The 13848-nt window shown below is 39.5% G+C and overlaps 1 protein-coding gene across 1 annotated transcript in view; it reads right to left on the reverse strand.

The window, feature by feature from the left end:
- The window catches only part of igsf9ba (immunoglobulin superfamily, member 9Ba), a 64591-nt gene that overhangs the window by 13695 nt on the left and 37048 nt on the right, over positions 1 to 13848 (reverse strand). The window contains exons 5-12 of the mRNA XM_070906179.1: positions 11843 to 11960; positions 8411 to 8552; positions 6439 to 6584; positions 4907 to 5049; positions 3598 to 3738; positions 3373 to 3492; positions 3121 to 3271; positions 879 to 1002 (exon numbers count right to left, since the gene is read on the reverse strand). Coding sequence (XP_070762280.1) covers positions 879 to 1002; positions 3121 to 3271; positions 3373 to 3492; positions 3598 to 3738; positions 4907 to 5049; positions 6439 to 6584; positions 8411 to 8552; positions 11843 to 11960 — 1085 coding nt within the window. The remainder of the gene's footprint in view (positions 1 to 878; positions 1003 to 3120; positions 3272 to 3372; positions 3493 to 3597; positions 3739 to 4906; positions 5050 to 6438; positions 6585 to 8410; positions 8553 to 11842; positions 11961 to 13848) is intronic.

The following is a 13848-nucleotide window of genomic DNA, read 5'->3' on the forward strand; positions in this document are numbered from 1 at the left end:
TATTAAAATGTCCACATGTGCAAAAAAATGTCTAATAACTTTCACTTCACAACACTTCTTATAAATGTGAAGTGTGTTTTGTTCAGTCAGTTCTACCTTTTCGATGACACTGATCAGCTTCACGTTAAAAAGGGAACATTTTGTTCATTGGTGGTTTGCCAGAAGTAACTGTAAAGCCAATTCCTGACTACTTGTATGATCCACCCGGAAAATAAGGTCACTTATTCAAGTCTTAACCTTAAATTCACTTGACTTATATTTGCTTATTGTAAACAGTAATTTTGACATTCTTTAGTTATTTTGTGCATTTTACCTTATTAGAGTTGTGACCTTCTGTTGTCACTGCAGCCATATAAAGAACAAGTCACTGTTATTTTGTTGTGTTTACATCTACTAAGCTATAATGTGTTTTGCTCTGCAATGTGAAATGTGTTTAGCGTGCAATTATCTCTTACTAAAGTAATTACAGGGCTTTGACTCACAAATTCATAGTGTGACACATGATTTACTCACATGCATCGAAAAATAAAAGAAAACACTGTATGTTTGGACTACTATCAGGTGCATATAGCACATGCATGATGCTGAGTGAGACGTTACTGCAGTGACAGTCCATTACTTTCTCAGTACACACCATGAATTATGCACATGCACATCCACTAAAACCCCCAGGAAATACGTTGTCAAAACAACTCTGCTGTAAGCTTCTGATTGAATTTCATATTTTATCGTCATCAATGAAGAGGGAGAGAAGAGAAGATAGTGGAAAAAAAAACCTTGGCTCCTACTATATGTCAAACTAGGCCGATAACCTCCAGGCAGTGTTTCCACATCTGCAGCCTGCTGCCATTGATTTGAAGTTAAGTAAGAGCACTTACACTGGACCGTACCACACAGAGAACGTCTGTTCGAAGCCGCCATCATATCCTGGTTCCCAGGACACATTAGCAGAGGTTGTTGAGGGCAATACATGGATATTGCCAGGAGCGTGTGGGCTGGTGCCTGAGTGGTTTATAGAGACAGAGAGGGAAGACATTTAAAAAGCACAAGTACTATTTTACCTATCAGACATATATCTACTTACAATTATCATTTAATATCACTAGCTCTAATGAAACTATAGATACCCTTTTAACATGCATATTTTTTTTGTCATTTTAAGTCAGACTCTGAATCATACTGACTGAGTTCAAGTAAAATAATGCACCAAAAGTCCAATGGGGAGCATTTTGTTGCTGCAACATGTGCCCGCCTTCTCTCTTGTTGACAATGTGATGCTGGCTGAGGTGGTGACCAGTGTAAGGTCAAGTTCAAGAGCAGCAATGCTGTCTGCAGCTCTGCTCATCCCACCCACCTAACAGCTGTGTCGTGTGGCCCGAAGCCAGTTACTTCTCACAGGGATAAAAGGGAGACCTGAGCACGGTCTGAGGAGCACAGCTGTCTCCACAGCCCTGTGACACCTGTCAGCTGAGGGCTGGTCACACGAAGGCAGGCTGAGCGCTGCCAGCTGTGCAACAGTATAATGACTCCATAGGCACTGGGGCAATGGGCTACTGGGGCAGACTGACTTACTCACGAAATCCAGACTTAAAGGAGCACTTCAACACTCTGAGAAATACACTTATTCACTTTCTTGTCTAGGTTAGATGAAAAGATTCATACCACTCTCGCTAAATATGAAGCTACGGCCAGAAGATGGTTAGCTTAGCTTAGTAAAAAGTTAGCATAATGTAGCTTCGTTTTTATACAGGTTAAACAAATCAGAATGTGTCAATTAGTGAGCTTTAGAGGGGCTGGTAAGTCTTTTACCTTTACACAGAGCCAAGCTAGCTGTTTCCCCCTGTTTCCAGTCTTTATGCTAAGCTAAGCTAACCAGCTGCAGGCTGTATATTCATATTTAGCAAACAAGCATGAGAGTGGTATCGATCCTCTCATCTAACTCTGAGAAAGAACGCAAATAAGCATATTTTACAAAAATCTCAAACTATTCCCTCTTAACACACTCAAAGATACACATTCACAAGTTCTTCAGTAAGACAATATTGTAGTAAGAATAACTTGTTTTAAAGAAATATTCAAGCCAAGAAGTGCTCTTCCCTGTGCAAAAATGTAATAAAAATTCCTAATTTTGAAATCATATATCTGAAATATATACTGTATATAAATCCATCTTTGTAGCCTACAGGGGTTGAACATTTGATACTCAACAGATAGATTTTCAGTGGAGTATTCCTTTAAAAGCCAGGACTAGAATCTGAAAATAGAGCAAAAATCTAATAAATGTTTCCACAGGGAAGCGCAATGTGAGTAGAATGAGTGAGAAGAACAAACCATCCCCATAAAACAAGACTTGTGTGCCTCTAACTGCTATGCATATGTATATTTTACATTATTCCCATCGTTTGCCATAATAATCACATTGTGTTATAACTTTGTTCAAGGCATTTATCTACTCAATAATGGCTGCTATTATTGTTGTAAAGACATTGTCACAACTTAAGGAAGCAAAGGGCATAATCACTGCTACAATCCCAAATTGGATCAGAGAACACTACAGTTATAATGGCTACTTAACTGCAAAGGCACCATGATTAGTTATTAAAATCTGAACCCTACAATTTCGATTACAGGTATTAAAGGAGACTTTCTACAATGTTTAATTTGAGGGCTTGTTGTACAACAACATTCATACGCACAGATAATTTAACTAACAATGCAATCTTTGTGCATCTGGACCTTCATAGCCCTGTTTAAACTTCATAACCGCGCTCGCCTTTGTCGACACTTCAGTCATGCAATTTAAGAATAAAAAGATGTCCTTGGTCGATTGACTCACAGACAAAGGCTGTAGTGTTTTAGCAGAGAGGTGGATACCACACTGTAGCTACAGATTCAGGCTTTAAATTAAGCTATTACAGATAAGATCTAATGAAATTTTAATGCAGCCCAAGGGGAAATTGGGTAGAGGCAAGGTGTTTGAGGGATGAGGTCATGCAAATCACTCAAACCTGCACAGAAAAGTGGGATCACAATGAACTCAAAATGACCATGAAAGGTAAGTCAGTTGAGGAAAGTGAGTGAGCTCTGGTGAGCTGAGAGCACTGTGCAGATTGTTTGTACCGATGACTAGGATACGCGTGCTGGCAGTGATGCTCGTGACCACATTGGTGGCTACACACTCCCATTCTCCATGGTCCTCCTTGCTGAGGGACAGAAATTGTAAGCTGCCACTGGGTAGGATGTTGTGCTTACTCTTGCTTGGCTTCCCCACCTTCAATGGACACGGAAATTACAGCGACATGGTTAAATATCATAACATAACAAGTAAAAACAAGTGTAGAAGATGATTTATAACTTGTTTGTCTACTGCACCTTTCTCCAGGTGATGGTTGGTATATCAGGGTCTCCAGAAGCAGCACAGGGGATAACTAGCTCTCTCCCAGCCTCCTGACGGTACTCCCCCCCAGGCCTCACGTTAAAGTAAGGGGGATCCTGGATAAACACACAAACACCAGACCATCATGCAGACCTCTGGTCTAGATCAGTCTATGCTAAAACATGAACAGCAGACAGAACCAAACGTGAGCAGTGATGTACCTTTAGCACCAAAGTGGCAGGGGGGGACATGCCCATGGTACCCAGGGCGTTGTAAGGCACGCAGGTGTAGGTGCCCAGGGAGTCTTCTGTGGCCTCCGCCACCCGGATACTTCCATCTGGCATCAGGCTCCAACCAGGGTACTACAAGATAAAGGGAGCATCTGATATGCTTGATTTCAGGGTTTTTCCTTAACTCTCAGAGTCCCATCTAAATGTTTTTTCAACTGCACAAGAAAACAAAAGTCCCCAACGTTTTATTTAAATCAGGTGAATGAGAAGTGAATGCAGGCCAACTCTCGACAGCAGCGCAAAAATATTGTGTGACCTCAGTGACAGTAGATCAGATAGTAGATAAATAGAACAACAGATAGAGATGAGCAGAGAGATGGTGGCACTTCTGAAAAGTTTGAAACTGACTGAGTTCTTAATCCACAGGCAGGATAATGCTGAAATGGTACTGGACAATTGATAAGCATCTCTGAATAATTACAGGACAGTTTCAGCCATCAGTGTGCTGTAACTGGCTTCAACAAAACAAAAAGTAAAAGTACCACTACACTAATGTAAAAATACTCCATTACAAGTGGAGTGTGGAGTCTGCCATTCAAAATCCTGCTTAAGTACAATTACAGAAGTATTATCAGCAAAATGTACTTAAAATATGAAAAGTAAAAGTACTTGTTCCGAAGAAAAAGGCCCTGTGAGTGATATGTTATTATAGATGATATTGATGAGATTGTTAATACATCCTGTCTTAAAAATAATCCAAGTAAAACACACAGAAGAGTATGCAACTATTATTCTAAAAATATGGTGTCTCCCTGCCTTCAAAGCAGTCTAACTATAAAATGCATATTTTTACGTCCACATTCATCACATGGGTCTAATAATCAAAAATACTCAATTTTCTTTAATTTAGGTGGACGATCCCCCAAAAATGGGAGATGTGAATTATCAAACTAAACTCACCGAGGCAGCAGCATGCCCTTCTGTGATTTAGATCTTATGTTAAATCTGCTGTTTGTGTATCAAGTCTGTATGTATATTTAAAAATCTTGAACTGGCATATGAAACTGAACATGTTTAAAAGAAAATGTCATGTTCATCATCATAAATCTGATCAAATCTACTGATGCTGTGAGGCTGGGCACCAAATATATCACAACATAGTCATACAGTACCAGGGCCAATCTTCAAACTCCAATTTTATGTAAATATTGTTTGATTTTACACACTGACCCATTTAAAAAGACGCAGCAGATAGCGCAACACAGAGAGGAGGCTAAGCGAAGCCCTGAGGCCGACTCACCTTCTCCACTCTGAGAGGATAGCCGTCTTTCTCCCACTTCACCGATGTCACAGGTGGGTTGGCGTCCACCGGGCAGCGGATGATGCCTGGCAGTTTCCGTGGGACGTAGATGACCGGGGGCATGTTGATCACTCGGGCAGGGTCTGGACGTAAATGTAAGGTCAGTGTTAGGGATGCTGGATACATAATCAATTATGCCTGAGTCAAATGTGTGATATTTAATCTAATGTGTAAAGAATCGTCATAGCAAAAAATGTACATGTTGTGTATAACTTGATGGAAACAACATTTTCATCAAGCAGAGCAGGAAATCACTCCTACTGGCCAAAGATTCTCAGAGTGACACATTTTTGGTCCTACTATAAAATTTGAGAAATATGTTCATATTGTTGTGGTGCATTTCCCAAAACTGGCATGACATTGCAGAATTAACATTTTCCCCTTGCCTGTAGGGAACATAAAAGAGGTGCAGTTGAAAGGATGTGGCGTTGGACGTAGCCGAGTCAGGTGACCCACTATTTCAATTTACATATAGACTACATTTAGTCTTTAAGCCAGGTGAGTGGCTTGCAAATGTTTTCTTACAGTCTAAATGGCGCTTTTGTCAATATTAATGATTTGTAATTAATTTTGTCATCACATTTTTGCATTTATAAATGTGTAGTTATTTGCCAATCCACATAAAACCACAAAAAAGTGGGGCTATTTTCTGCATTTTGATTTTTTTGTTTAATATATCAAACCTATTAAGAGTAGTTATTTTCCTTGCTGAAAGTAAGTGTTAATAAATTACTCTCAAGTCCTACTCTGAACATTTTCAGTCTTAGGTTAACTTTCAGCGCAATTCCTGGGAGTGACTCTGAGATTCTTGATAAATACAGGCCCAGAGTATGTTTTGCATGAAGCATTCAGGACACTGCTTTAATTATGGTCTGCTGAATTTGAGGCCAGTGATGAAATCAGTGCCTGCAGTGCTACGAATCCCCCCCAGTTCTCATACTGTAGCACAGTAATCAATGACCAGCAGCAACTTGGGAGCAAATTAGCTCAACACACGAGGGCTGACGATGAAACGTCAGATGGCCAGGAGTGGCGTTTCTCTCTCATCGAGTCAGAGCTCATGGAACAGGAAGGTCACCATTTCATTTAGGGGGAGCCGGACTTGAAGGAGAGAAAGAAAAATGGAGTCTGAAGACGAGCCCGTCTCCATCTTTGTGCACAGGAATGAGGCTGGAGTCAGGATAGATGGTGATTCTATTATTAAAATCCACTCAGAATGTGAAAATGGTCAAAGAGGCTCAGTCAAAAATGACGAGGGAGCGAACTGTGCTCCCTCTCTGTCGCATCTGACCTTGAAATTCAAGAAGGTTACTGTGCATTACAGCGGCAGAGCAGCGCTGGCAAATAATACAGCAGCCTCCAACACAAGCAGCCTCCATACTGCTGCTGCTGTTCCCTTCTCCTCACACAGCTCGCTGTACCGTCTCCCCGCCCCCCTCCCCCCTCCACTTTGTTGCCATGGTAACACTCACACTGAACAGTCAGGTAGGCCGATGCCGAGGGCGAGATACCGAGGCTGTTGCTCGGACTGCAGGTGTATTTCCCAGCATCCTCCGGCTTGACCCGGAAGATGATAAGGGTGCCGTCGATGAGAATGCGCACTCGGAGCTTCAGATCACTGCAAGAAGACACAGACGTTTTGTCAGACCGTGTTACACCAACAAGACAGGGCACACATCTATTTCTTTTTTTGCTGAATTACATCAAGGTGCCATGAGAGAGCAGCAGAGAGTCAAAAAACAGCTGAGAGGGATCCAGAGAACAGACAGTTCAGAGCAGGAGATTCAAATAAATCTGCTAATTGCCATAATCGCCAAATGGTACGGCCTTCATGTGTTTCCCCCTTGACACCATTTAAAATTAAACACATTAATGATGGAGCTGCTGTCCACACAGTGAAATAATTCCTCATGTTATCATGCAACAGAATTGAAGCTCAATGTGTGTTTAAATAAAATGGTTTCTAATATGACTCCCTTTTATTAAGGGTTTAAACGTTGTAACTAATGGTTAGTAAATAATTTACCAAAGGTTTACAGATCAGTTAAAGGCCATTAACACGAACAACAGGTGGACCACTTCTGGAAAACATTCATCAACAACTTATTAAGCATTTATTAATGGATTACCAACATGTATAACTGCGTTATTACCAAACCAAACATTTTTCACAACTTCAACCCAAATTAGTTAGTTAGTTAGATACAACATAAGATAAAATAAAATTGTGCCTTCAGTGTGTTTTTAATTATCTGGGATCTTTTTTGACACTTTGTCTTAGAGTATCTTAAAGCACTATACTATAAATTAAGTGTATTATTATTACTATTATTATTATTATTATAAGAAAAGACACTAATGATCGCGTGGGAAAATGAACATGTAAGAGTAGCACAGCGACAGGCTGAGAGGTATGAAAAAGCAGATAAAGAACTATTTGAATTTTAAAAAAAAAGTTAAAGAATAGAGAGATGACCTTAAAAAAGCTACATACATTATATACATTACTATACTTTAGAATATATAAGTGAACTGCACAAAAATTTGTGATGTGTGAAGTATATATAACATATGTGTAGGTATGAAAATAAATACAATATACATAATTATATAGTAAAATACATAGTGTTATATATAATAGATGTGCAGTATATGTAATATACACACATTATACAGTAATAATACAATCTATGAAATATATAGAATAGAAATAGAAGAGAATACCATGATATATTAAAGGATACAGCAATATAAAAATACATTACAATGATATAAGTAATGTAATTCAATGATATCTTACTGCTCCCATAGTAATAACCTTTATAAAATGATCTAACCTAAAAAAAAAAATCAACATTGACGGCATGAAAGCTGTTTAAAATCAGATTGGACACTTCAGTGCACTTCCTCTGAGGAGGAAAAACTTGTTTTCACAGCAAGTCAGACTCCCATTCACTTGTTCTTCCTCCCCACTTGTTCTGTCTGTCACTTGTTCGCTGTAAAAACCCTCTCAGACTCTAAAGACCTGCTCTGGGGAGCCCGCAGAGGTCCTGGCTACGCTTCAGATCATCACTGCATGAGAGGCATATGATGACACAAGGCCTGAGTCATGCGATGTTGTCATCAGAGTGCACTAACTCGCCTGGCACTGTCCAGACAGACCCCCGCCAGGCCCACGCTTACTGCCTCCAGGGCCGCAGTAGGACAGGACACTGGCACACACACACACACACACACACTCTAAATACAGCACAGCAAAGCGCTCAGAGACACACAATGTCACTCACATCACAAAAGCTTTGGGGGTAAAAGCCTCATGCAGCCTACGTGATGCTGATTTAAATGCCTTTAAGTCTTAACCTCAACCAACTGCTTAACGAACATGTTTCCCTGCGGAGAGTTACTGCGGCTACAGTACAGAAGTGAACTTGATCATAACTTTACTTCTTGAAGTAGACGTTGTCCTCTTCCCAGTACCAGGTGTAGGTCAGGTTGCCGGGATACGCCTCCGCTTGGCAGGTGAAGAGTGCATTCTGGGATATGTTTACAGTGACGTTTTCTGGTGGAGAGACGATGTATGGAGGCCCTGAGAGAAACAGAAATGAGTGCTTCAGTTTTTTGTGCACCTGTGACAGAACAGAACTATTTTAACCCTTTAAAGCTGCAATAAACAAACAGTCACACAGAGCAACATTAGCACTCATTCAGAGTCGTGTTTTTGACCAGTATTCACTCTCTTTTAGCTCTATTTTGCTCTCCACAAGCAGGAAAATATCTGTCTCTTTAGCTGCTAAATGCTTCACTATGTTCACCAGCTAGTCTCTAACTGTGTTTGTCTGCTGTTTGGTGCTGAGCAGAAAGTGTATGGCCGGTTTTTAGAGCATATTCCATGAAATCAGCTCCCTGCTGCCTATGAGAGCAGTCAGACTGAGCCAAAACAGTAAAGTCGTGGGCTGTAAATCCAAACAATGAGCTGAAAGACACTAAAAAGCTCCGTAGAGCTGAAGGGAACTGCAGAGTCAGGTGATAATCATCTGAGTGACTCCTTTCGAATTACACATAGTAATTTGATCAATCGTTATATAAAATTACATTTTATAGCTGCTTTAATGGTCCTATCAAAAAGCAATAGATTGAATGTTTTTCATTTTTTAGTTCTTTTGGGCAGTAACTACAAAAAACATTTTTTTCCAACTGATCACAGTTTTTTTTTAAAGTAAGAACCAAATGTTCATTTCCAGTCTGCGTACCTACTGATGTGTCTCGTCTCCATTTATTCACACGTCTGTTTTCATGAGAAATGTTCAAAACCATGTCAATAAACATTTTAAACATTTAAAAGTTGAATACATACAATTAAAATGATTAACTAACGGTCATACAAAATTAACAAAAAGTCACATAATATGCAGTCCACTCTGTTAAACTTTGTTGAAGCAGTCAATAACTGTTATCATATTATTATCATTATGATTATTATGATTATTATGATTATTATTATTATTATCATTAACAAATCTTAAAAGTATCACCCTGGATTTACCTCATCACTGACTGTACTTTCATTTAAGACATTTGAAAAATGTCAGACAAATGAAACTGGAATAATAATTTCAACAAATATCCAATGCTCTAACATTAGATTGTATCCTACTGACAATTACTAATCAGAAAACGTGTTCAGCTTTTCTTTGAAAAATCGCAGTGCACCCTGGGGATTTTTTGGCGGGGGCCTTGACGATTGCCAGAGACGACTGACTCAGGCTGAGTTACATACTACTCATTTTTAAATAAGACATCATAAATCATAAACATTTTGGTGGAGAAGAGCATTAAAGGGATGAAAAGTAGTATTAAAGGATATAAGATCCTACTGAGCCACATGCAGGCCTACTCTGACCATTTTCTTCAGGAGCAGGGTGAGAAAGAGCACACACTATGTCTTATTTACAATACATCACCACCGTCTGATGTAAAGCACAGTGAGCAGGCAGCTATTGTAACCTTAATAGTAGTCGGTGTTGAAGCTCACGCATGCTTCACATTGTAACCTTTTCATCCCCCGAGGTACTCTAGGTTTGCTCTTAACTCTCAATAAAACAGCAGAAGCCATGAAAGGTAAGCTGTCTTTTATGAGTGGGCCCAGACACAAGCCTCCTGGTTATTTTCCTCTCAGCGCGCACGGCTTTATGCATCAGGTGGGACCACTGACGGGACTGTGCGGGCGTCTCACATAACAATTAAAAACAGATCACGGGAGTGAGAATCATGACTCCTCAGATATCTGCCTGTTATTGCTCTGAGTCCTAATCAAACCCCTCACTTTATTTCACGGCGCTTTTCAAGCCAATATTCAACCAAACTCAACTCCAGCGCAAACATTTTATTTCTTGTGGTTTTCTTATTACGTCCTAACTGCAGATTTCTAAAAGCGTTTCATACATCAGAATAAGGTTTTATGAGGTGTTTGTGTGCGTGTGCAGTCAAGGTTATTGCAGTGGCTGAGATTTAAACCCCAACCTCACACAGGGTGGCATGGACAAAATAACAGAAACATCTTACAACGTAGCGTAGTCAGATAAAGTAACCCTACAATAAGAACTACTTTTATGGGTTAAATTATTCAAAAGTCTTATAACGATTTTTTTTGCGATAGATGCAAAACTAAAGAAGGAACCCTGTTACATTTATTTTGGGATTGTCCAGTGCTAGATTTATTTTGATCTGATATTTTCGACTGTAGTTTAATCTCATAATATCATGACTCTTTCTCTCATAACATTACAACTTTATTCTCCAAATAATATAATTCTTTTTCTCTCGTAAAAATTCCAACTTCATTTTGGAAGTATTACAAGTTTTTCCTCTTAATATTTATGACTTTAATCTGGAAATGTCTTATCATTATTATTCCCATGGTCGTAATACTCCGTCATACAATAAAGGTATCCTTCTCGTTGGTTTACAACATTGCCTTCACTGGTCCAATACACCAAGAAGTAATGAGTGACAGCTAATACAGTGTGACTAGGTTTGGTTATATTTTAGTTTTAATTGTATCGTCACGTTTTGCTTCTCACATGGAAAGCAAGAAGCCCACAATGGAACCCCTTCTGCTGCAGTGTGTTGAAAGAACAGGTATCGTAGTGTTAGCGGGTCCACTGGAGGCCTGCAGACTTAATGCAGTTGCATCACATGCACCACTGGTTATACTATTCACTAAGTTACAACACAGTGAGTTTATTTAATGTGTGCTTGCAGTGAGCGTGCACATACATTTACTATACTGGGAGCAAAGAGGAGAGTAATTCCTCTGCTCTGTTTGCACCTACACAAGTCAAGCGTTAAAATAGACCTCACGCTAACTCTACCATAAAAGCAAGATGCTCAGTTTCGTGTTAAATACACATTGTTAACTCCCCTCCCGCTCTGCTGTATCAGGAGACTGAGAGAACTGGAGGCTGGCATCGCAACCATCTATCTGATCTGTGTCTAGCGGAGAGCCTGGTTAATGGACCGGAGACAGACAGTGACGTCCTCACAGACAGATCCTGTTGTACACACATGGCTGTGCGCACAAGCACGCACAGGGCCCAGACTGAGCTATTGACTGACTCAGAAGGTATGTTACATACATCAGCACACCAGAGAGTTGCATGGCTTTGCTTTCAAACGCTACTACAGTAAATGCCCTCAAGTATAAATAATGAAACTTAACTACTTTAGGGATGCAAATGAAGGTAAAAAGGGCTTGAAGCAGTTTTTTTCATTTCAAAATCTAGTGCAAATATATTTGTCAAAAACACTTACAACTCCAATAAACCCTTGCATGAGGCCTTGCTACAGTACAGTGTGCTTAATTTATGGATCCAGTACCTTGAACCAGCAGACGGGTAGTGTGGAGCACCTCTCCCTGGTCACTGTAGGCTCGGCATGTGTACGCCCCTCTGTCATCTCTAGTGATGCCAAGGATGGTTAGACTGCCATCGTGTACCTGTGGTGACACACAGGGGAAACAGCTAAACATCCAACCTCTGACGAAAAACATTCAAATAATGCGACAAACACAAGTGCTGCAAATCATGTTTCAGGTTGTCAAAGACAGGGTAGATATTCAGATTAGTTGATTGACTGAGAAAATCAAAAATCAGCACCAATTTTGGGAATTGAATAATTGTTTCAGCAAGCAAATGTCTCCAAACTTCACTGGTTCCAGCTTCTCAAATGTGAATATTTGCTAGTTTTATTAGTCTTTTTTGATAGTAAGTTGAATATTTGTGAGTTTTGGACAGTTGGTTGGAGATAATAAGCAATGTCAAAACATCACCTTAGACTCTGGGAAATGACAAAGGGCACTTTTCACTATTTTCTAACATTTTATAGGCTAGAAACGCGTAATTGATTGATCAAGAAAATAACTGGAAGATTACTTGATATTGAAAATGAGCGTTAGTTGCAGCCATAACTCAGTAAAATACCACACTGTAACAATACTGCATTACAAGTAGAAGTCCTGCATTGAAAATGTTACTTAGTAAAAGTATATTAGAATTATTAGCAAAATGTACTTAATGCAGAAAATTGGCCCCTGTGAGTGTTATACTATTACATATCATCATTAGATTATTCTTACTGATGTATTAATGAGTAAGCATTATTTTACTGTTGTAGTTGGGTCAGGTGAAGCTGATTAACTGATCACATTTTATAGGTCTGCACCTAATGATTATTTTCATTATTGATTAATTAGCGAATATTATTTCTTGATTAATATATTAATTGTTTAGTCTGTCAAATGTCAGAAAATAGCAAAAAAGGCTCATCACAATGTCCCAGAACCCAAAGTGACATCTTCCAATTGTTTTGTCCAACCAACAGCGCAACATTATTAAGTTTACTGTAATTTGGAACAAGGAAAATCAGCAAATTCCCACATCTGAGAAGCTGGCAGTTTGGATTTTTTTTTTACTTGAAAAATTACTTTCTAATGATTAAACACTCATCAAAATGTATGGAGTGGAGTAAAATGTACAATATATTCCCTCATGTAGTAGAGTAGATGTGAAGTTGTGTAAAATAGTACAAATACCTCAAATGTTTACTCAAGTGCAGTACTTTAGTACATGCCCTTAGTTACTGGTCAGAGTCTGCTCTAAAGAAAATACATCAAACACTTAAAGTCATGAATGTGTCATGCTTTAATTAACTCCAGGTCTGATTCCTGCATCTGGTAACCTTGGAAACGTCTAACTCTGTTGCTGCCGCGTCCCTGTGTGCAGCCACTGATGAGAACCAATAAGTGGTGAAGAAACACATTAACCAAACCTAATAGAAACACCCTCATAAATTATGCAACAGGTTGCGAGAGGCTCTGTCCATTCAAGTCACACACAGCTGTAGTCTGTCCATTCATGCAGCTGAGGGGGGAATCTGCTCCGCCTGCAGAATTATTCCTATTCATCTGTCTTTCAAATGTTTTATAGCCACGAGATGCTACGAGTAGATCAACCCGACAACATTTAACTTCTGTCCGTCTGTTGGCAAACTGAATCATCGTCGCTCAGATTGTCTCTCACAAGATAACACTTTGTGCATCACTGCTGTAACATATGACGCGTGTGTCGTGCTGAGAGCTGCAAGTGTAAACTAAACATTGATGTGTTGTGAAGCATCGATTTGAGGCCTGGGAAGCCATTTGTATTTATTAAAAAAGTTGGAAGCGATTAAAGCTGATTAAAATTGTCGCTTGCACTGAATACTGGCATGTTTTCTGTTCCTGTTCCTTCACATACCAGTAACTTTCACTGAGCTGCTGTCATTAGAGGCTCATGTTGTGCCTTAAAAACTAAATGCCATTCTTGACGCCTCTCACTGAGATATCA

The sequence above is a fragment of the Enoplosus armatus genome, chromosome 5, assembly GCF_043641665.1.
Source record: "Enoplosus armatus isolate fEnoArm2 chromosome 5, fEnoArm2.hap1, whole genome shotgun sequence".
Classification (NCBI taxonomy): domain Eukaryota; kingdom Metazoa; phylum Chordata; class Actinopteri; order Centrarchiformes; family Enoplosidae; genus Enoplosus; species Enoplosus armatus.